At 39.9% G+C, this 22,244-nt stretch overlaps 2 protein-coding genes across 2 annotated transcripts; both read right to left on the bottom strand.

The window, feature by feature from the left end:
* Positions 1 to 922: 922 nt before the first annotated feature.
* Positions 923 to 11,525, bottom strand: rpgrip1 (RPGR interacting protein 1). Its single transcript, XM_069159332.1, has 31 exons — positions 11,438 to 11,525; positions 10,749 to 10,802; positions 10,505 to 10,622; positions 10,104 to 10,309; positions 9,843 to 9,945; positions 9,757 to 9,771; positions 9,397 to 9,537; positions 8,735 to 8,840; positions 8,588 to 8,611; positions 8,326 to 8,472; positions 8,147 to 8,220; positions 7,640 to 7,876; positions 6,750 to 6,837; positions 6,564 to 6,614; positions 6,298 to 6,477; positions 6,042 to 6,159; positions 5,689 to 5,852; positions 5,242 to 5,587; positions 4,954 to 5,114; positions 4,268 to 4,500; positions 4,025 to 4,140; positions 3,481 to 3,680; positions 3,320 to 3,376; positions 3,048 to 3,223; positions 2,885 to 2,963; positions 2,653 to 2,725; positions 2,345 to 2,439; positions 1,970 to 2,159; positions 1,789 to 1,873; positions 1,539 to 1,666; positions 923 to 1,234 (listed from the first exon to the last, which is right to left on the bottom strand). The coding sequence occupies exons 1-31, from the start codon at positions 11,523 to 11,525 to the stop codon at positions 996 to 998; spliced, it is 4,092 nt and encodes a 1,363-aa protein (XP_069015433.1). The 3' UTR covers positions 923 to 995.
* Positions 11,526 to 12,763: 1,238 nt separating this feature from the next.
* btr33 (bloodthirsty-related gene family, member 33) lies at positions 12,764 to 18,250 on the bottom strand. The gene is made up of 10 exons (XM_069159333.1): positions 18,065 to 18,250; positions 17,574 to 17,653; positions 16,737 to 17,477; positions 15,591 to 16,163; positions 15,384 to 15,479; positions 14,938 to 15,171; positions 14,646 to 14,793; positions 14,532 to 14,558; positions 13,893 to 14,038; positions 12,764 to 13,807 (listed from the first exon to the last, which is right to left on the bottom strand). The coding sequence occupies exons 4-10, from the start codon at positions 16,158 to 16,160 to the stop codon at positions 13,376 to 13,378; spliced, it is 1,653 nt and encodes a 550-aa protein (XP_069015434.1). The 5' UTR covers positions 16,161 to 16,163; positions 16,737 to 17,477; positions 17,574 to 17,653; positions 18,065 to 18,250; the 3' UTR covers positions 12,764 to 13,375.
* Between the last annotated feature and the right edge of the window lie 3,994 nt (positions 18,251 to 22,244).

Here is a 22,244-nt window from a genome sequence, read left to right on the forward strand (position 1 = left end):
CTTTGTTTTACAACTTGAACGAGCTGTCAACTCGGTTTTTACTTTGTTTTGGTTTTTTTTTAACATAGAGGTAACGAACTGCTCGACTACTTTTAAATTAAAAGATGCAGGCGACGCCAATTTAGTGATGCTTTCACTGACTGTCAGTAAAACCCAGAGTTTCAGTATCGCGATACCACGCGATGCATTCAAATGTGTTTTCCTGACCTGTTGTTTTAAAAAAAAAAAATTTCTGACAATCGGACATCAGCCTGAACTTAACTATATGATGATTTAACAATTTAATTTCAAAATGGAACCATAAATAGTTTTTTTTTTAAGTAAAATTGGCATAACACATACTTTTGCATCATATTCTAAATAGTTGGATTCATCTCTCCACATTTGCTATGAATTCCTCACCCACTGACCCATCCATGTCGCCTTCAAGGCCCTTAGGGCGTCAATTTTATGTCCAGAAACCAACCTGTAATTCTACACTGGGATAATACTTGGCTCCTGGTTTTTCATTTATCAATTAAGAACTGGTAATTTGATTAAACACAAATGAAGAAGACAACCAATATTTTAGATATTAAGTTTGGAGGAAAAAGATAAATCTAAAGGCAGCTTACAACCATAAACCGGCCATGCAGACAGACGCTGTGTCACTCATCACGTACTTCGACTTGTTATTTTGAGTGCATAAGTGTATTCAAGTATGGAAACGTGCAGGAGGAAGCACCGGCCTATTTTCTGAGTTCGGTGGCCAATGAAGCTGCAGCTGATGTGGAGCACTGCACTACACAAATACCACAATACTAATATACATAAAGTGTGAGATTGGCAGAAATGAACATGACATGTATGAATTCCAAAATCTTCATTGACGAGCCTATTATATCTTTCAGAAATGACTCTTTATTTCTTTGTTTTTCCAAATTTTGAAAATGTTACAAACAAGGAAAAACAAAAGCTCCTCCCTGTACCTAAAATGTTTTCATCGGTTTACACATTCATTCAAAGTCACTGTCATCATCATCATCATCTACCACTTTTATATGATCTCTTTTTTTCTCTTCTTCTTGTTCCTCCTCCTCCTCCTCTGCATCTTCGTCCTCTTCATCTGTCTTATCTTCTTCCTTGGTCTCGTCTTTCCGGTGAAACTCCCGGTAAATCCCAGTCAGTACTTTCGCCGCTTCCAGAGACACTTTCAGATTTCCTATCACCTCCCTGTCCTCATCCACATTCACAACTGGAGGAAAGAGAAACACAGATTGAGAAAAAAATTGTTTATGCACACGACATTGTACTAAATGTATAACTGAATTGTTATTTTTACATAGTTTTGAAACCAGATAGACTGTTTTATTTCCATAAATTGTTTTCTCTCACAATATGCCCACAATAGAGTTTAAAACAATAAAAACTAATTTGTGCTGTTCTGAATTAATATGTAGATGGTAAAAAAAACCCACAATCGTCCATATCATAAACACAGCCAGCATGGGTTTCACTCCCCACACCCCCCATAAAAATCACACAAATACAGAACTTACTGTCAATTTGTTGTTCCATGACATCATTTCCTGTGAGCAGCACCTCTTTTAGGTTCAGGAAAGCCTGTCCAACATCCAAACACTCCTCGTCATCGTCCATCGGCTCACTAACAACTGTGAACTTCAACCTGTCGCGACACACATCATTGTGAGCACTTCAATTTTGTGGTTTCGGAATAGAGCAGAAACATAATTAGAAATATTTTCTTATATTTTCACATGTAAAATTACACAACAGTGACAACACTACCTGCCCTGGTTGGGGTCAGTGCCCTCCAACATAGTGTAAAGATAGTGTCTGAGTGGAGCTGACTGGGAACCATCCACATAAATCACTGACAGGGACACAGAAAGAGATGTAGGGGTTAATTAGGATCTTTGAAATTTAAACTTTATAGGCACAAGCATGCACAAAGGTCACCAACTCTCACCTCGGGTGAAGTTGTAGTGAATCTCCTCCCCCTCTGTGGGTTTGCGGAGAGACATGGGTGTTTCGGTCGTCTCCATGGGAACGCCCAGCAGCCGATATTCCACATATACGCGCTGCACTGACTCGTCCAGCGCCACGTGTGACGATGGTTCAAACGACAGCGACAGTATCTCAACTCTCAGCTTGTTTCCCTGAAACACAACACATTTTTTTTTTTTTAAATCTATATCATCATTTCTGACCAACATTTGACATGACATATCAAAATTATCCAACTGCAGATCCACGTATAATAGAAGTATAACCGCACAATGTGAAGCTAAATGTCTCCCTCTTCATTCGCACATTTTCACTCACTCAGTTACTTCAATCGTACCTTTGTCATTTTTCGTTTTGGTGGGATGACGATAATGTCGCTTTGTGCAGAACTTGACTCTGATGATTCAGGCGCTTCACTGTCTCCTGCAGCAGCTGTAGAGTCCAAAAAAATAACATTAAAGATTAAAACAAAGTCAGAACGTGTCTGCTCAATTTTTTCAGTGGATATTTTGTACAACAGATGCTTATAATTTGTAAAGTTTTTAAGGTTTACATCTTCTTTTTTTTCATATTTAAACCAGAATGACGCTTTAAGTATCTGTAACAAACCCAAAGCAGGTCTATTATGTGCATGTGAGAAGTTACCACTCTCACTCCTCTCCTCCTCCTCCTTTTCACCTTCTTCAACCATTGACCCCTGATCCACAGAGGGAAGGTCCTGCAAAGGAAAAGAAACACTATGTGAGCCCATTCGCCATCAAGTTCTCGGTCTTTTCATTCTAAATTACACCAATTATCTTTGAACAACAATATTTTGGCTGAAAAGTACTCAAACACATGCAATTTTTGTGTCTTTTAAAGGCCAGAGGAAGAGAACCTGAGTCCTGGCATCGCTGGCATAGCTTCTCCTTGACGGCGTGGCGGCTGATTGTCTGGAAAATGTTCCCTCTGAGGATCTTCAGTAAGATTATAATACATTTTTCAGCAAAACAGCTCGATATTGGAATTGATTTTTACATGAAAATAAATCTGGAACGTACTTGGTAGCTGACAGATGAGAGGGTGTGGTCAGTCTTGGCTCAGGCGTCAGATGGGGTGACCTCTTGGTGGATCTCTTCCTGTCTTTAGACCGGCGAGTGTCCCGTGGTTTCACAGAGGTGATTTGCTCTGGTCGTAAGTCCTGTGAGCTTTTCTGTTTGAAGGGTGGAGGCTGAGGCTGGAAACACACAAATACTTTAGCGTGCAATCATCACTATAATGTGTACTTGTAGCGAAAACCCGCATCCCCATATAATTAATCTTGCAACCTTACCCAAGTTTTTATCTCTTTCTGCACTGCTTTGGTTTCTCTGGGCTCAAGTTGCTGAGTCTATAAAGTCACATAAGAAAAGGTATTAAGTGAATGTCTTTGAACATACAGGTCTCTTACATTTTATCAGTTCATAGCAATACAACAGAATAAAATGCCATCACCTTCAATCTGGGCTTGGCTATGGGCCTCTGTGACCCCTCAGCCTCCCCTCTTCTCCTCTCCTCCCCTTCACTGCTTTCTACTCCTCTTCCCTGTTCACCCAGCGAGATGTCCGCAGGTGGCTGAAAGGGGTACTTCCACTTCATCATGACTCTGACCATGCCCCGAGGTCCACCGGCTGAATCCCTCACAACATAATCACCTGGCGGAAGAGAGAGAAACATGTCCAAACTGCTGAGGAGGTAGTCTGGTTCGGGTCCCTTCTGGTTCCTGAGTAGTGATAAGACACTGATTGAAATCTGGTAATGTTTCAGAGACATACATTTTCCGTTCACTCTGAGACTATTAGACTACATTGTCAACTTTTGCAAGAAAATGCATGATTAGTTCTCAAATTTCCACACTTATAAAGGGAAGACCAAAGACACTGGTAAAAGTTGGTTTTGGGACCAGTTCTGTAAAACATTTGATGTGTGGAGAGACCGTAAAAATAACATGTCATCTTCCACCTTCATCTTGATCAGATAACTTTTCTCTCTCCCTCACCTCTGATGTCTCTGCCTGTTGCCAGGGCTCGCAGTGGGATGGGGGTCTTTGCCAGGTAAGGTGGTGGTATCTGGTCATCACTGTCATCGAACACATACACCCACAGGCTGCTGGACCTGAGCAAAAATGCAGGTGAAGGGTGTTAGTGTTTTGCAAAGATGGAGATTATCTGTAGACCTAAACTGATAAGAACTGAAAATTTGACAAGGACACTTTGAAAAGGACGATTTGAAAGTAGCGTACCTGAGGTAGTGCAAGACATCAGTTGTTACTGCTAGTGGGTAGCTGGTGGCATCGTTGAACACTGGATCGGTGGCGCACTGGACTGTTTGAGACACATGAGGTGGCAGGTCGTAGAACCTGTACGTCAGGTAGGCATCAGGGAGGAGTCCTGGCCAGCGAGTATTGAGACCCACACAGCGCTCCAACATGACCACCAACTCATTGGGGATCCCTCCACCATAGTCGTGTAACTCCTGCCATAAATCACACATAATGTCATACAGTAAGCACAGATCTGGTAAATGCTTGGAAGCAGAAAATCCTTATTTAAAGGGTATTTCACCCAAATTATGAAAAAAACTCTTTAAAAAACTTGTATTGCTAACTTCTATAATTATGTGGCCAAAAATATGTATAAGAAAATCTTTCCAGGAACTGTATTGCTTATTTTAAAGTAACCAATCCTGTAGTACAAAATCGTTCCAATTAAAAGTTAAAGTATTCCAGACTAACCGGGATGTTAAATACAAAACCAAAACTATTTGCATTGCAAACAATGTAAGTGAGTAAATAAACATTAGATAATTTGGGTGAACACATCCTTTCACTATATAGATAAAACAGGATTCATGAAAAGGAGCGCAGAGAGACTCAATTTATAACACTAAATGTTACAATGATAAAACGTGGTCTTCTGTCTGTTCTACCTCATGACCGCTGTCTTGCCAGCCGAGTGTGATCTGCACAGGACTCCTTTGTGTCACTGATCTCCTGTCAGCTCCACTCTCGGCCACAGTGTCCATTGGCTCTGCTGGAGGGAACAGCCGCACCCAGTAATCCACCACACTAACAATTTCACCCTCATGTCCTAGGAGAGAGACAGAGTAGAGACACAGAGGAGGACAGAAACATTGGAAACATCATTTTATATTTACGTGTTTTTTTTTTTCAAACTTTCCAAACTAGGAATGCAGACGATCCACTGTACTGCTCACCTGTGACGTTGACACGTCCACCCATTCGCTCTCCTCTCCTCTCCATGGCACCCATGAGAGTCATGTGCCCACTTCCATGGGTCACAAACCTGACTCCGCCTAACGCCTGGTGGAGCTCCACTCTGACCCTCGACCCCTGACCTCCCAGCCTGCCCAGATCTCGGGCTGTCAGAGCATAGCGGGACGTAAAGCCGTAGTTAGGCTGGCTTCCTGACACCAGAGGAGTGGAGTGCACCTCAAAGTCCAGCAGGCTGTAGGTGCAGAAGGTCACGATGTCTTCTCTTCTGTCTGCTCCTGGATGGATGCTGCCCATAATACGAAGCCCTGTAGGGGTGAAAGTGGCAGCCTGGAAGTATACAAACAACACATATCAGCTTCCCGGGAAAACTGTTTGGGATTATTCAGAATCAGAAAACATCAGTTCAGGTACAGGGTTTGGGTTTTGACCTTAAGGTGGACCTCCAACAACGACTCTCCAGCTCTCAGCTGAGAGAAAGTTACGTCATCCTCAATGGGCTGTACCACTTCCTCGTCTCCAGCAGGCCAGGTGTACTGTATTGGTATAGTCCGTTTGTAGTTCCTGGGGCTGTAGGCCAACTCTTTCAGCTGGGCTTTAGATAGAGAAGAAAGGTTCTGTAAGTCATACTGGAGGATATTGCTGGTCTTATTTTTCTACGCCAACTGCCAAAGTTAACACATCACTTCCTGAATGCCACTGAGTCCCTGTCAAACAGTAATGAAGTGATTTATTATAAATTTTATAGGGTTCTTGTTCTTGACTCTGCTGGGTGTTGTCATACCTTGTAGAGTGTTGATCTGTAGAGCTCTTCTTGATAAAAGTTTGTCTTTGTCTGCCATCCTCCTCCTGCTCTCCTCCCGCTCTCTCTCCACCCTCTGGTTGATTGTGTTTAACTCTTCCTTGGGGAGGAAATAGAATTTGTTTTGGTTAAAATGCAAAAAGGAAGAACTGAGAGAAAGTGGCAAGTACAACAGTATCAGTGCAGATTTCAGTTCAGTCTTGTCTGATATGTACATGCATTTAAAATGTGTGTATACCTGCAGGTCTGTAGTGATTCGATGCTCCAGCAGTAGAAGGTTTCTGGTTTTCTGTAACTCGAGCACAGTCTCAGCATGCGACGCCTGGACATTTACCAGCTCACGGGTGGAATCCTCCACCTTCCCATCAGTCGAGAGGAAGCGCAGACCCCCCCTGCTCTCCTGCTGCATCCTAAACGCCTTTAGTTGGAGGTACAACATGATACAAGGTTAAGGAGCCGTTCGTTTAGTCTGTTTTGTAGAAGCAGAACTAAGAGAGGGCAAACCTTGATCTGCAGAAAAGTATCACTGAGGTCATCGACACTCATGTCAAACTCCTGGAGGAGAGGGGAGAGAGAGAGAGAGAGAGGATGATGATTGTGTCACAAACAGAATAATACAAAGACACAAAATAAGAGACTGAGGTGTGAAATAGCTGTTCAGCAGTGTTTTATTCACTTGTTAATTCTTACCTTGGTGACAGAGTCAAGTCTGTCCTGCAGAGCAGAGACCTGCTCTCTGTACCGGTGAACCTCCCGTTCCAGATACTCTTGTTTGTCTCTCGTGAACACAGAAAACTCTGAATGCAACAACAAAAGGCACACTGAAGTGAGTGAAGAAATGGGACTGAAATGGATGTTCTGTTTCAAACGTCATAATTCTGCTATTCTAGTTTCTCTTCAAAGGCTTCACATAAAATCAAGAACTGCATTTGAAATTTTCCTCCTAACTTATAAAGCTCTTCATGGGTAAGCTCCATTATATTTCAGAGCTGATAGCACCATATCATCTAAACAGAGTGCTTCGCTCTCAGAGTTTCCAAAAGTAGAATGAGGCAGAATCTTCAGCTTTCAGGCACCTCTCCTGAGGAACCAGCTCCCTGCTTTAGTTTGGAAGGTGGTGGACACCCTTCCTACTTTTAAGGTTGGGCTTTTAAGGCTAAACTTTCATATTCAATAAAGCTTATAATTAGAGCTAGCTCAGGTGACCTTGCGTCAAGCCTTAGTTACGCAGTTATCGGCCTCGGGTGCTGGGGGACCTCCCATGATGCACTGAGCTCCTCTCCTCTCTCTTTGTCACTCTCTATGTATTGATATGACACCATTACGTCTCATTAACTTCAAAGGGAAGTTTATATTTTTGTCCTAGCTGTTGCTCATGTGGGAATTAATAAATTGTTGGGTTCCTTTCTATAATGTTGGTACATTCTGTTGCAAGGACTTTACTGTGTTAAGTACCTTGAAATAACTTGTGTTGTGATTTAAATGAAATTGAATTGAACTGAATTTTGTTAAAAGGGAAAAAGTTTGATTCGGATAAGCTGAGGCTTCGGGAGTTAAATACAATGAATATATAATCAAACTGAAGCGGAGGCTTCTTACCTTTTTCTCGCTCCCTCTGCTCCAGTATTTCCTTCTCTTGTCTCAGTTTCTCCTTCTCCAGCTCCAGCCTGCCTCTCTCCTCCCTCTCTGCCTGCAGCATCTCCTCCAGTCTCTGGATATCCATCCTGTAGATGTTTTCCCCCACCCATTCCCTCTTCTGCTCCACTCCTTCAGGTTTTTCCACCTGACCATCATGGCTGCTTTGTCCAGATAAAGTTCTGAGAAATACAACAGGCATGTTTAAATAACAATGGAAACAATATGATATATAATGTCCTGTTTATATTGTAAATGCTGCTCTTTTTAAATCAGTGGTTGAGTTTACGTTTTCTTTTACGGTGTAGACAAGAATTAATAACCGTCAGATCAAACCCACCCATATCATAAGAGCATAGGTGCTCTTCGATGTCAACATCTTTATCTGCTTAATGTTCCTCAGTACATCTTCTAGAATATTTTTCCTGGATCTGGAAGAATATAACTCTTACCTCTCTAGTAGAGTGTCATAGTTTTCTTTAATCAGATCTCTCTCTCCCTCCAGGTCTGATATCCTTTCCTGGAACTGAAAGAGAAACAACTGAATCTTTTAAAAACCTGATACCATCCAGACTTTTCTTATGAAACATCTGCCTCTTTCTGTCATCTCTTGCAGATACAGATGTGCTACCTTGTCCAGGGTTTGCAGAGACAGTGAGGTGGTGGTGAGTTGTCCCTCTAGTGCCAGAGCTCTCTGTCTTTCCTGCTTCAGTTGTTCAGTCAACTCCTCCACTTTCTCCAGCAGAGCTCCCTGGCTTTCCTTCACTGACCTCTGACTCTGGGGTAAACACATGTCCCAGTCAAAATTACAGAACAGTAACAAACCACATATGTTCTTAAAGTGTTTGTTAGAAATATTTATGAACTTTGTGTGTATGAGCCAAGACTTTTACCACTTCTAGCTGATTCTCATAAGCCTGGAAAGAAAGAAGGTACAAAAAAAAGAACAATATGTTGTAAGCTGCTGTCAAAAACTTACTGTAACATAGCAAAGGAATAATTATCTGCAGAATAAATGGCTGACAGACAGGGTGTCTAACCTCTTGCAGGTTGGTGTACCTCTCCTGGGTCACTCTCAGGGCAGCGCTCTTGTCTGAAAGCTGCTTTTGTAGACGGATTAGATCCACATTCTCTCTGATAGTTATTCTGGCAGAGAAGAAAGATAGTTTCTTTTCATTCTTGATTTATTAGCAAAGTCAATGTATTTACTTGTATTAACATTGTTGCTGTAAAAGCAGTAGCAGCAGGGAGGCAAGAGAACACGCCAACTTATTTTTCTTATTGTGTTCAAACAGGTTAAAAAAAAACACTTAAGAAAAAAGAATAACTCAATAAAAATGTACCTACAACATGCAACCATTTAACCAGATTGTTTAGGTGTAAAAACTTGAAATATATATATATAAAAAAAAATAAAGCCAGATTATTCTTCCTTCATAATGTCAGTCTCAATTTCTGAGCGAACATCATTGTGCACGTTTTACAAATTATTTCAACTGTAGCATAGTCCACAAATTCAGTGGAAATATATTAACACATAAAAGCTTGTTTAAAATGTACCTATTTAAAAAAATTCAGAAGCGCATAAAATGTTATTTGATAACGGTGTCAGGAAAATAAGTAACTGATCACTGCCAGCCTTCCAAAAACTGCAGTACAGCACGATTACTAGCATTAGTAGTAATGTCTCTGCCATCACCACCTGTGTTTGTCGGCCTGTTGCTTCCTCATCTCTCGAACAGTTCCCTCAATCTCTTTCTCTTTCTCTCTCAGTGAGTCTCGGAGACCCTGGGCCGTCAGCTCCAGGTCTGCCACCCTCACTTGCTCTGTTACACTGGACCTGCTGGGTGGGAGAAGGGTGGAGAGATCAGGGTGGAAGAGTGAGGGAGTTTGGGATGAGAGGGATGAGATGATCAGAGGTTTACAGGAGGGATAGAAAACAATGATATGTGATAAGTAATTATGTGTTTAAAATAATGAAGAATGATGTGTTACAAACTTTATTACAAAAGCTAAGAGAGATGGAGGTCTTGTATCTACAGGCTGAAATCTACTCACAGACAAGAGCAGTGATTGTCTGTTTCAGAAAAAGAAGTGTAAGAGGTCAATGGTTTTGGTCATTCATTATATCACACATTGGACACTTACAATCTCTCCATCTCTGCCCTGGTGTCCTCCAGTGTGGGGCCATATCGGGGCGGTGCGGTCTGAGCTGACCTCCTCACTCCACCCTCCCCTTCCAGGTTTTTACCTGACACCATGAAGAGGAAGTGGAGAAAGGCCACAGATTTAAGAGGGAGCCGCAGCCTCCCTGGCCTCCATTCATGTGCTAGATTTCTTACACACCTCACAGTCTTACTTGGCTACACACACACACACACACACACACACACACACACACACACACACCTTTGTTGAACCTGTACGGCGTGCGTGCCCCCAGGTCCATAATGTGCTGCTTGGCCAGGCTGAGTTTGTTATGCAGCACTCTTTTCTGGCTCTCAACCTTCACCACTCGAGCTTCCAGTTCCTGTATGGTGTCCTCCATGTCCCTCTCCTTCACACCACTGGACCCTGGGCGGGCCTGACGAAGACGCATCAGCCGCGTGGACATCCTGGGGCAAAGCAAAGGGGTTAAACTGTCTTCTGCAGTTACATTTAAAGCAGTGAAAAACACTATTATGTGCTTAACTTACACACACGTTTCATTTCCTCGAAATAAGATGCCGTATATGTGCCCTACTTTACCCAGAAGTCTGGTGTTAGGCACAGAGGGTGTGTGCCAATGTCTCTGTGTTAATGTGTGTTACCTGCGTAACCTCTGCTCCTGTGTACGCGTGTGTTGTCTCAGAGCACTGTTCTCCTCCTGCAGACGGAGACACAGGTCTTCCAGGTGCTCTCTGGGAAATCGAAACAGGCGCTGAGGATCTAGAAGGAGAAAGAGACAGTAAACACGAATATCTAAAGATTCTAATAAAGAAAATGATATATATCAATTTATCAAAGGCACCGTTTGATGTCATTTTAAAGTGAGAAAACTTAAAGTGGTTCAACCTTTTGTCTTCATTACGTGATGCTTCTTCCATGGCTTGATGTCACGTAGAGTATCTGGGAAAACAACAACAGAATAACGTTTGCATACGTTTGTTTTGCAGAATTCACAAGGAAATACATTCAGTGAATTGCCTAAGCCATTACTCTTTCCCATCACTTTCACTATTAATATCTATTTTGAACTCAAAGCGGAAGCTAAATGTAATTTTAACTTTCAAAGAAACAAAATCTTTTTTATGTGTCTCAAGTAGATAACTGGTTCTGTGACTTTATGTGACTTTTTATTTGGCAAATTTAACAATTATTGAGTAAGATTTTTTAGGTTTCATCTGAAAATGTATGAGGCAGGTTAATATTCAAAATTATTGCAGAGCAGATGAATGCATTCAAAATAAACTTGTCCATATGACCAATTGAATACATGGAGTAATGTTTAAAATGTATAAAATTGATGACAAAAAAAGCCAAAACAATGATGATTTATGAGATAAGATACTACCAGTCTTCTTTTTTTACATAATAGTCTGCATATAGCTTTCCTTTACTGAATAAAGAAAAATCCCATGACATTGATCTGGTCCTGCCTAAAAGTTCTGGTTTATTTTCTTTGGATCGCTGTTGTTAAATCCTGCAACTTTAAATCATCTGTCACTAAAATATTACAAACATACAGTTCAACAGACACAGACCTGGGAGAGTTGGCATCAGTCCCCCTCTCATCAGTCCCACGTCTCTGACGGGGATATCCCCGGCCGTCTCGTCCATAACTGGCGACATCACACCTCTCTACTCAGACTCAGCCAATCAGGAAGCTCCAATCTTACAAACTGGAGTGTGGGTGCAATAAGGTTTTATTAGATGTTCTCAAACAGACTGGAATAGGCAAAATTATTTCAAAATAATATTGTTAATATGACTTACAGGTTTATGTAATTATAGAGCCTTTACAGATACTTAATTTCCTGTTTTTTGTAATTATGGTGACCGCACTGTACTTTTAACCATATACATTAAAATGAAATGTTTCACGCATTCAAAGACCACATTTTAAACACAGTCTAAATTCAGTGTCTGTCTGTAGTCTCAGTTGTGGTGGTAATCTTCTTCTTGAGTAAAACTTACTCAAGCTTGGAGATTTTGTCAGCTTCACAACTGTCAGCTTTTGTCTGTCTTCAGGTCTACAGGCATTGCTGTGCATATAGTGATACATGGACACATTCAGACATCAACACTGAAAACTACGTTTACAAAATATGTGACTCACCCGTGTCTATCTGCCAACCAAAAGTTCTGCTTCTGGTGAAGACATGTTCAGTGTTCCTGATTTATCCTGGTGCCCAGTATAACCTGTAGGCTCTCTACATGAGTGTGTCTCCGCCCAGTGCTTGGATGACAGCAGTTTTAATCCCTCTTCAGCTTTTCTTCCTTCATTCCTTCCCAGACCCTCTTAGCTCAGTCTTCATGAACGTGTCTCCTTATTGAAATTCTTCAAGGAAATCCCAACCATTTATTATTATTTGAAATGACTGTATTTGTGAGGATGCATTTAGTTTAGTTACATACTTGAGTGTGAAATATTTGTGTATAACGCTTCTTCACGCCTCCTCCCAAGATTCAATCCTGAAGACTGTTTGAGTGCTCCATCTGCTTTAAGGCTAATCCTATTTTTGGGCTAATCTGATTAGCAAACGTCAGGTGTTCTGAAGTCAGTTTTGTGGTTATCCCGTAATGACTGAGGATAGCTTTTATTGGAGTGTGGCAGGTCTAAGATCTGTGCTCAGTGTGTTACTTTTTAAGAGAGTGCAAGCAAAAAAGAAAAAGGGGGAGGAGAAGAGTAAGTAGACAGAATGCAATAAATACAACAGGCTATTGAAGGAGGGAGGGAATTCACACAGTATATCATATACATTATATGATCCATGTGTGAAAGTTGTTAGTCTACTGTACGAAATAAGATAATAAATAACACAAATTTAACCTCTGCACTAAAGATCTAAGAGCAGTGTATGAAACTCTTTAACAGACTAATTAAGTATTTATTGAAGAAGAATTCATGTTTATTGTATAATATGTACAGTTTCACTCCAAAATTGCCCATTTGTGATTTGAAATAAAGATCACTTACACCTGTAGAACAATTGTTGCCAGAATAAACCAGACAATGGCTACTTACTGGAGTTTAAAGGAGCAGTGTGTGGGATTTAGGGGCATCTGGTGGTGAGGTTGCAGACTGCAACTGAACATCCTTAACCTCTTGACTTCCAACAGTGAAGGAGAATCTACGCAGAACTACTGAAAAATGCAAAAAGCCCTGCAGGCGTTAGGTTTGTACCTTTTGGGTCGCCGTAGAAACACAGCGATTGCTGGTTTTAGGTGATTATGCATTAATTCATGATTACTATGTTGAATTTTTGCCAATAGATCTTTCTAAAACCTGCACACTGTTGCTTTAACATTTAATCTAGACATTGAGCATCAAAAAAGTTGTAATCTCGTATTTTTAGCCTTTATGACAGATAAACTTTGAAAGGGATACTGTAGTGTAATTTAAAAACAAACAAAAAAACAGTAGAAACAAATACATTTAAAACAATAAAATAAAAAACAGCCACTAGAAAGATTTTACATCATATAGTGATGTCATCTAAATCCCTGCCTCCATGGACTGCACTGACAGGGCGGATGACCAGTGGTGATTTGTTGCTGCCGCTGTCACTCATATCGGGGTTCAAAAAGGGAAACATCGCCTCAGTGAACCTCAACTGTGTAAAGGAATAGATGTGCGACTTGGCCTCTGCGTCGAAGAACGACACCGTTCCATCCTCGTAATCCAAAAACACCCCAATGACCTGAGGCCTCTGAGAGAGACACAGCAGCTCCGCCTGTCCCGCACATGCCCGGTACTCAATGCCCTTCCTCAAACACACAGTCCAATAACCGTCCTCTGGGCTCAACATGACCACACCCTTCCTGTTGATGGACTCTTGAGCTACACCCAAATCCCACGCAGTCTTGTCTCTCACGTCCACCTCCCAGTAGTGCCTGCCTGTGGTGAAACCCTGTGATGACGAGAACCTCAGGTCAGGTGAAACACAGAGACAAAATACCCCTAAATGAACACACTCAAACCACATCTTTATTTACCCTCAGAGCGAGGACACACGGCGCTGTGTCAAAACGCTCTGGTATGTCAGTCAGTTTTTGTTCAACATCTCCATCCTGGACCTGTCTCCCATCTTCTGAAAGAACCAGCCAAGGGTTGGCTGTCCTGGGGTCCAAAAGAACATCAACTGGTGGACAGACACAGTTTATTTAGAACTTTATTCGCCTTTTACTGCTATTACAAGATAAAACAAATTTTCATCTGTAGTTTCCATCACTTGTGGCTATAAGCCATGGAAACCCAAACTAAATTAATTTATCTTTGTGTTACAAATCTGGTAATATCACCTTACATACCAGTTAACAATAAATGAATAGATTAATCTCTGAGCCTGGTTCTGTCTGAGGTTTCTTCCTGTTAAAAGAGAGTTTTTCTTTCGCACTGTTAAAAGTTTGCTGGGTTCAATGCTAAACTTTTATAGATTAATTTGCAACTCATACATCAGATTTCCAGTCCTCCTCAGTGACATTTCTACATTATTCTCTCATTTTGTATACCTGATACAATATGTTATGAAGTCTAAGGTACATTACGTTTTTACATTTTGAAAGAACAGGACCAAAGATACAAGAGAGAGCAGTGAGAGCTGCTGAAAGAAGTGAGAGTCAGTCAAACTGTACCTGCATACTGCTGCATCTTCTCATGCTCTGGAAGTTAATAAGAATATATGTTAAAAAATAAAACATTTGTTCAATCTGTGATCGTGATTTTATAAAATCTTTCAAGAAGTTGACCTTGAACGGAAAGGTTTTTCAGTTCTGAATGCAGCTGCCGTTCGATGTTGGCCAGCGCTCTCCTTGCAGACCCCAAACATGTGTCTGAATGGACAACGATGTCAGAGCAGGGTTTGGTTATTGGAGGAGAACTCAGAGCTGGAAACCTCTGACAAAAGGAAGTCAAATAGGAGAGAATTTAAAAAAAACAAAAAAAACAACAGAAGAGGCCGGACAAAATGAGCTAAAATGACAGATGATACTCTTATTCATCTGCCTAGTCAACTGTCCATCTCGCTGTTAGTAAACTGACCTGCACCAGATGGAGATGGTCATCAGAGAAACACAGCTGCTCAATCTCAGTTCTTCTACTCAGAAGCTCATCGATTTCCAGCTGGAGCTCTTTGATGAGCCTGTGCGCCTTCTGCTCTGCTGCTTCCTGCTTCCTCTGGATCATCTCCACCAGCTCAGCTTGACTTCTCTCCATGGTGTGAAGCAGGGCGGATAAAACCTCCACGCTTTCCTCGATGTCCCTCTTTGAGTTTTCCTTTGGGTGTTGAATAAGGAAGAATAGTCAACTGATTAAGTGGAAGCAATCCAAACAAAACAAGTGCTATTCAGATGTTTGTTATGCACTATGCATTTCTCAACATATAACATACCTACTGTATATTTGTAACTTGGCTGTGTTCAGGCTGGTTTAACTGCTGATGTAACGAACGGCCAACATCCAATCGTTGTGAAATCTCGTCAACTCACCTTGCTGAGCTCCACAGAGTGTCTGATCTCCTCCACTTTCTGCAGTCTATCCTGGATCATGTGCTGGACATCAGCCTTAACCCTTTTCATCTGAGCCTGAACATCCAAACAGATCGTCAGGGTTGTAATCTGAATTCAGTGTTTCAGTTCACATGAAACGCATCAAGCTTTCTGAAACATTGAATGATGAGGAGTTCAGGAACTCACCTTCTTCTCCTGGCTTTCTCGCTCCACTGGGACGGTGTCATGACAGCGGTGGTCGGTCTCGGTGCACAGCACACAAACACACCTCTGGTCACTCCTGCAGAACAGCTCCAAGAGCCTTTGGTGCCGTTTACACATCCTGTTCTCCAGCATCGCCACAGGTTCAATCAGCTTGTGAATCTTCAGGGTTGCAACTCTCAGGTGGGGCTCCACGTGTCTCTCACAGTACGAGGTCAGACACACGAGACAGGACTTCAGGGCCTTGGTTTGCTTTCCCACGCACACATCACAATGTATGAGTTTTCCTGCGATTGACGGCACGCCGTTCTGCCTTCTCGCTCGGATCTGCTCTGACATTTCCTTGGCGAAAGAGTTTTCACAAAGCTCTGGGCGGCCCTCAAAGACGTTCTGACATTTGGGACAGCTGACATAAAAGCTGTCGTCCCAGTGTGATGAGATGCAGGTGAAGCAGAAGCTGTGGCCGCAGGGGATGGACACAGGCTCTGAGAAGACATCCTGACAGATACAACACTGAAACTGCACCTCTGAGAGAAGGACGCTGGGGGAAGCCATGACCTTCGAACCACAGAAAGAAAATCAGTGTTAAGTAATAACGAAAAAAGACGTCATGCACATTATGAGTCACAGAGGAAATGTATTTTGGTTCCATAACAAACAGAAAGACATTTGCAAAACATACAGTGTAGCTCACAGAAATGTTTATGCTTGTATTCTGAATGCAGCACTTTCATTATAGACAGATACACCTAAATATGCTTATCATTAGCTTGAAACAATTCAGAGCTGCCCACTGGCCAAAGTCCAGCTGCATGGTAACATGACTGCAGCCTCTGACTCATTCTGAAAGTTAAGCTTAAAACATGGACTGTGAACACCCATCACACTAACATTCCTCCTCTTTTCCAACAACAGGGTGTAATTCATCATCCTGTAAATGTTTCACCACATTCCCATAATACGCTGCACAGGCCACCAGGGGATAAAAAAAACAGCTTCAAATAGTCGTCCCTTCTACATTGTTTTGTACCTTTGTCCCACAAAACACAGTAGAAATACAATATAAATTATTGCATTTGTTGAAACTAAATGCGGACACATGTTTTAGCATTCGGTCTGTGTTGGTCTTACCGTTTTTCCTGAATGTGAAAGTTGTGTTAAAGCCTCTGAGGCAGCAAAGACAAATACTGGCAGTCAGCTTGTGAAGACAAAGTCCTCCTCATTCAGCTGTTACCACTCCCTCTGGGACTCTCTCTTTTTTTCCTGTTGTTCCACGGTGGGAGGAGTAAAGTCTGGGGCAGGTGCATTACTGGCCTTGTATTGTGTAGTATTTCTTTCTACTATTAGCATTGTATTTGTATTGGAATAACAAACAACAGGAAAGTATTTCAAGAAGTCACATTTGACACTTCACATTCGGAGACACCATATTTTAAATTTAAAAAAGACCCTTTATTCTAAACTGACAAAAACATACAGTATATGTATATTAAATCACATTATCACAACACAACAGTATATAGATAAAATCTTAACATGGAAAAACAAAACTTCAAACAGCTCTAATCAATTTCTGAGCAAAGATGACAACAGAAAACGAGATATTGATAGAATCATCCTTGCTGCTGTTAGAACTACATAAGAATGATGAACAATCACCTTCCAAAATTCTACAGTACATAAATCCTGGTAAAGATCAATAATGTCATTGTCTTGAAGGAACTCAATGAAAAATGGACAAAGAGGAAATAAAAAAAAAAATCAGATACATTTTCTCCATTTCATTTTGCCTCTCCTCCATTTGTTTCATGGCTTGACAAACTTAACCGACACAGTCAAAAACTGTGGCTGCAATCCATATCGACTGAAGAGCTACAATTAAAACACACAGAAAAAAAAGTGTTATTGCTGATAGAATCTGAATCAAAAGGAAAGTTAAATTAGTTCGACCATTTATTAAAAACTCACCCCTAACAACGCATCCTGCACTTCTGATTCGGACATCTGAGTAAACGACTCCAATATCATGTTCAATCCAACAACATAATCTGTGGACACAAATATTAACGCAATATATTACATAAAATATGAACATGATCATGTAAAACGATAATTTAATCCATTATTTTAACTAAGTATTCAAATTCATTTAAAATATAATAGGTATATAGTATATATATAAAATGAAGATTGGATATTTGCAACACAATGCAACTTTAAACATGCGTCATATTTATCCATTTGTACACTTGTAAAGTAGGAGTTTATTCTTTGGTTTTAAAATAATAACAATAGCCCAGTTTCTGTTTCAGCACTGACTAAATTAGATCCATATACAGGATACATAATGAAATCAATTAAGGAATCAGGATATCAATTAAAAACAAGGTGATGAAAAAAAGGTAATCATTAGCGGGCTCAGGACACTGTAATGGATGTAAATTAATGCAGATACTTACGAGGTCCTTTTGTTGTAGGATGCAAAGGTTTGTTTGCAGGATGGTGTTGTTACATGAAAAAAAGAATATGTTGAGTCAAATTATTATTTTGTTTCATATTCCAAGATGTGAACAGAGCAGAGAAACAGAGCTCAGATATAAACAATGAACCTAGAAAGGCAACATGAAACTGAAGAGCAGCTGTTAAATACAAGAAGGTTGAAGGGAAAACACATACAAAAAAAAACAACTACTATTACTTCGAGTTAGTACAATTAGAAGTCAAATAGCTGCAGCCAGTAAAATAAAACAAATATTTCAACAACGTTTCGTTTAGCTTGTGCTTTTGCAGATGCCTTACACAAAGCTCATAAACCATCGGTTAGCCTAACAGTTTGTGTGAAACAGCAGCAATTAAAATATTTAATTTATCATTGATTACAATAGAATGTGAGAATTACAACAGCTGTTATATCAGTAACAACATATGAATTGTGTGAGGCGTCTTACCAGTAGCTGCAAACGTGCTGACACCACTGCTTCTGACGTTCTCAAACACAGAGAAGAGAGTGAATGTGTATTCAGTTCCAGCAGTGAGAGATGAGACTGTGTGAGTTACTGGTCCATCTCCATCTGGTGCATTGATGTTTGTCTCTGAACCATTAAACTGGAGAATGAAGCTGACATTGTTGTTCACTTTATTCCACTGCAGAGTGATACTGGTCTCATCTTGTCCTGATGATCTGAAGTTTCCTGCAATCGTAGGAGCTGAGACAGAAAAAGAGAACGAAATACATTTATTCACCAAGGATTTAAAAAAAAAAAAAAAAAAAAAAAAAAAAAAAAAAAATACATTCATGCTGCATCTTAAAGGTTTATCCATTTTGTGTGAAAATCTTTTTGGTGAAATTTTGTTGTAATTTCTGTGTACATTTTTTTTTAATATTGACTAAGAACTTCAATGAAGTTTTAAACTAGATGATCTTACTGTGTTTCAAATCATGTCATGTGTATGCTGTGCAGTAGGACATTAACTGAGGACATATTATGACCACCAAATACAAGTTAATTTCACACTGGGGGAATCAAAACCAGATGGTGGTTCGATGTGATACCAGAGTGCATGATGATGAAGAGCAAAATCTCACCAGTGACTGCAGAGATGATGACACCACTGCTTCTGATGTTCTCAAACACAGAGAAGAGAGTGAATGTGTATTCAGTTCCAGCAGTGAGAGATGAGACTGTGTGAGTTACTGGTCCATCTCCATCTGGTGCATTGATGCTTGTCTCTGCACCATTAAACTGGAGAATGAAGCTGACATTGTTGTTCACTTTATTCCACTGCAGAGTGATACTGGTCTCATCTTGTCCTGAAGATCTGAAGTTTCCTGCAATCGTAGGAGCTGAGACAGAAAAAGAGAAATACATTTATTCACTAAGGACTTGAAAAAAAAAAAATAGATTCACGCTGCTTCTCAAAGGTTTCTCCATTTTGTGTGAAAATCTTTTTTGTGAATTTATTTTGTAATTTCTGTATACATTTTTAAATTTTGACAAAGAACTTCGATGTAGTTTTAAACTAGATGATCTTACTGTGTTTCAAATCATGTCATGTGTATTCTGTGCAGTAGGACATTAACTGAGGACATATTATGACCACCAAATACAAGTTAATTTCACACTGGGGGACTAAAAAGCACATGGTAGTTCGATGTGAAACCAGAGTGCATAATGATGAAGAGCAAAATCTCACCAGTGACTGCAGAGATGTTGACACCACTGCTTCTGATGTTCTCAAACACAGAGAAGAGAGTGAATGTGTATTCAGTTCCAGCAGTGAGAGATGAGACTGTGTGAGTTACTGGTCCATCTCCATCTGGTGCATTGATGTTTGTCTCTGAACCATTAAACTGGAGAATGAAGCTGACATTGTTGTTCACTTTATTCCACTGCAGAGTGATACTGGTCTCATCTCTTCCTGATGATATGAAGCTTTCTGTATTCTGAGGAGCTGAAAAAGAAAAAGAGAAGTGAATGCATTTATCAAAAACATTTATGATAATAATTTTGGATAATTTTACGCTAGGCCTGTTTTTTCAGAGTAAATACATTTTCAATCTCATATTAATGAAATCTCGTGCCGACAATATGGACAAAAAAAAGAAAATAAACTCCAAAGGAGTTCAATATGTGATCATATTGCTGTGTTTAAAAGTAAATACTGACAATGCTCTGAAACAATTTTGTATTGGGTACATTTTTCATTACAGTTAAACAAAATCTTATGCTGATCATGTGGAACAAATTTTTTTTTCAAGTTTGTCTGATTCATAAAAGACAATATTTTTTACAATCAAGAAATGTAATGAGCAATATATTAATGAAAAAGCATGTAGTGTTGTTGCTGTGAAGCAGCATTTTTACTGATGAAATAATATGACCAGCAAATACATGCTGATTATACACTGGTGTACTAAAAAGGACTTGATGGTTTGAAGAGTTGCTGAAGTGATTAACGATGAAGTTCATGATCTCACCAGTGACTGCATAGATGTTGACACCACTGCTTCTGATGTTCTCAAACACAGAGAAGAGAGTGAATGTGTATGCAGTTCCAGCAGTGAGAGATGAGACTGTGTGAGTTACTGGTCCATCTCCATCTGGTGCATTGATGTTTGTCTCTGAACCATTAAACTGGAGAATGAAGCTGACATTGTTGTTCACTTTATTCCACTGCAGAGTGATACTGGTCTCATCTCTTCCTGATGATATGAAGCTTTCTGTATTCTGAGGAGCTGAAAAAGAAAAAGAGAAAGAAACAAATTTAATCAAACAGGAACTCCACCTAAAAAAAGATTCAGGCTTCATCTCCGGATCAAAATTGCTCCATTTTGTGTGATTTGTATTTGCGTGAAATTTTTGTCATAAATACTGGATAACTCAATGATCTTACTGTGTTTCAAAATGACGTAAGGTGCATGGAGTGAAAAAGGACATTAATTCAGGATGTATTATAATCAGAAAACTATAATTCATTTTACAATTGATAACTCTGAAGCAAATTTGCTCGATGAGTTGCTATGGTGCATGATGATGAAGAGAAACATCTCACCAGTGACTGCAGAGATGATGACACCACTGCTTCTGATGTTCTCAAACACAGAGAAGAGAGTGAATGTGTATTCAGTTCCAGCAGTGAGAGATGAGACTGTGTGAGTTACTGGTCCATCTCCATCTGGTGCATTGATGTTTGTCTCTGCACCATTAAACTGGAGAAGAAAACTGACATTGTTGTTCACTTTATTCCACTGCAGAGTGATACTGGTCTCATCTCTTCCTGATGATATGAAGCTTTCTGTGTTCTGAGGAGCTGAAACAGAAAAACAAACTAAATAAATTTGTAAACAAAGGACTTCCTATGAAAGTTATTGATGTTGCCTCATTTTGATCCCATTGTTAACAAAACCAAATGGTGCCTTTAAGACACAGATAAACCAGTGAAGAGATTTGATCAAACTCTTAACTCCTGGCTGCTAAAATCTTTAAATTTGCACCGCTACATGGAAACTCCTGCTGACTCTGAGGGACAAGTTTCATATTTTAGACAGTACTTCCAAAGATCATACAGTATATGGGAACAGTACAGAGGCTTTGATGCGTAAACTGAAAAAACAATATTTGAAGGAGTTTGAAAACAACAAAATGGATAACTCATATTTCGTGGAAAAATACTATATTTCAAGAACAATACTTGATAAGAAGTTAATTAAGAAAAATTAAGGCAAAAAAAATTAAGCAAAACAAACTCAAAATTTAATAAACTACACATGAGCAGGAACTTTTATTTTGATTGGAAAGAAGCCACGTCAATTTGGATTTTAACAAAGATAAGTGGCATATAGTATAAAGTCGGAAACCTTATCCATTTTTAAAATTTTGTGCCTTTAATCAGATTATTGTAATTTTTATATTTTCAATCCTTTGGCATATTTTAAAGGGGATGAGTGGTGATAACAATGTTAAAGATTATTTTGATGTGTAAAGATCAGCAATGGAGCAGATCAGTTTTCTCTACAGAAAAGCATTCTTTCCTACTACTTGTTATATCATTACAATAACAATTCCCCAAAGTTTAAGTGAACCCGGCTCTTAAAGGCAATAGGAGACAACAACGTCTTATTTTATGGTGCACACAATA

The sequence above is a fragment of the Embiotoca jacksoni genome, unplaced genomic scaffold (assembly GCF_022577435.1).
Source record: "Embiotoca jacksoni isolate LCO1_2020_lvr unplaced genomic scaffold, fEmbJac1.0.p SCAF_24, whole genome shotgun sequence".
Lineage (NCBI taxonomy): Eukaryota > Metazoa > Chordata > Actinopteri > Embiotocidae > Embiotoca > Embiotoca jacksoni.

Bases quoted from the DNA above. Each gene is read 5' to 3' on its own strand.
- rpgrip1 (XM_069159332.1), bottom strand. From the start codon at position 11,525: ATGTCGCCAGTTATGGACGAGACGGCCGGGGATATCCCCGTCAGAGAC. The intron at 10,623-10,748 runs GTTGAACCACTT...TTCTCCTTCTAG, and splicing joins TCACGTAATGAAGACAAAAG to ATCCTCAGCGCCTGTTTCGA. The intron at 2,160-2,344 runs GTACGATTGAAG...GTTGTGTTTCAG, and splicing joins CAAAACGAAAAATGACAAAG to GGAAACAAGCTGAGAGTTGA.
- btr33 (XM_069159333.1), bottom strand. From the start codon at position 16,160: ATGGCTTCCCCCAGCGTCCTTCTCTCAGAGGTGCAGTTTCAGTGTTGT. The intron at 14,559-14,645 runs GTCAACTTCTTG...ATTAACTTCCAG, and splicing joins GAAAAACCTTTCCGTTCAAG to AGCATGAGAAGATGCAGCAG. The intron at 13,808-13,892 runs GTAAATAAAGAT...TCGTCATCACAG, and splicing joins CGTGTGTCCTCGCTCTGAGG to GGTTTCACCACAGGCAGGCA.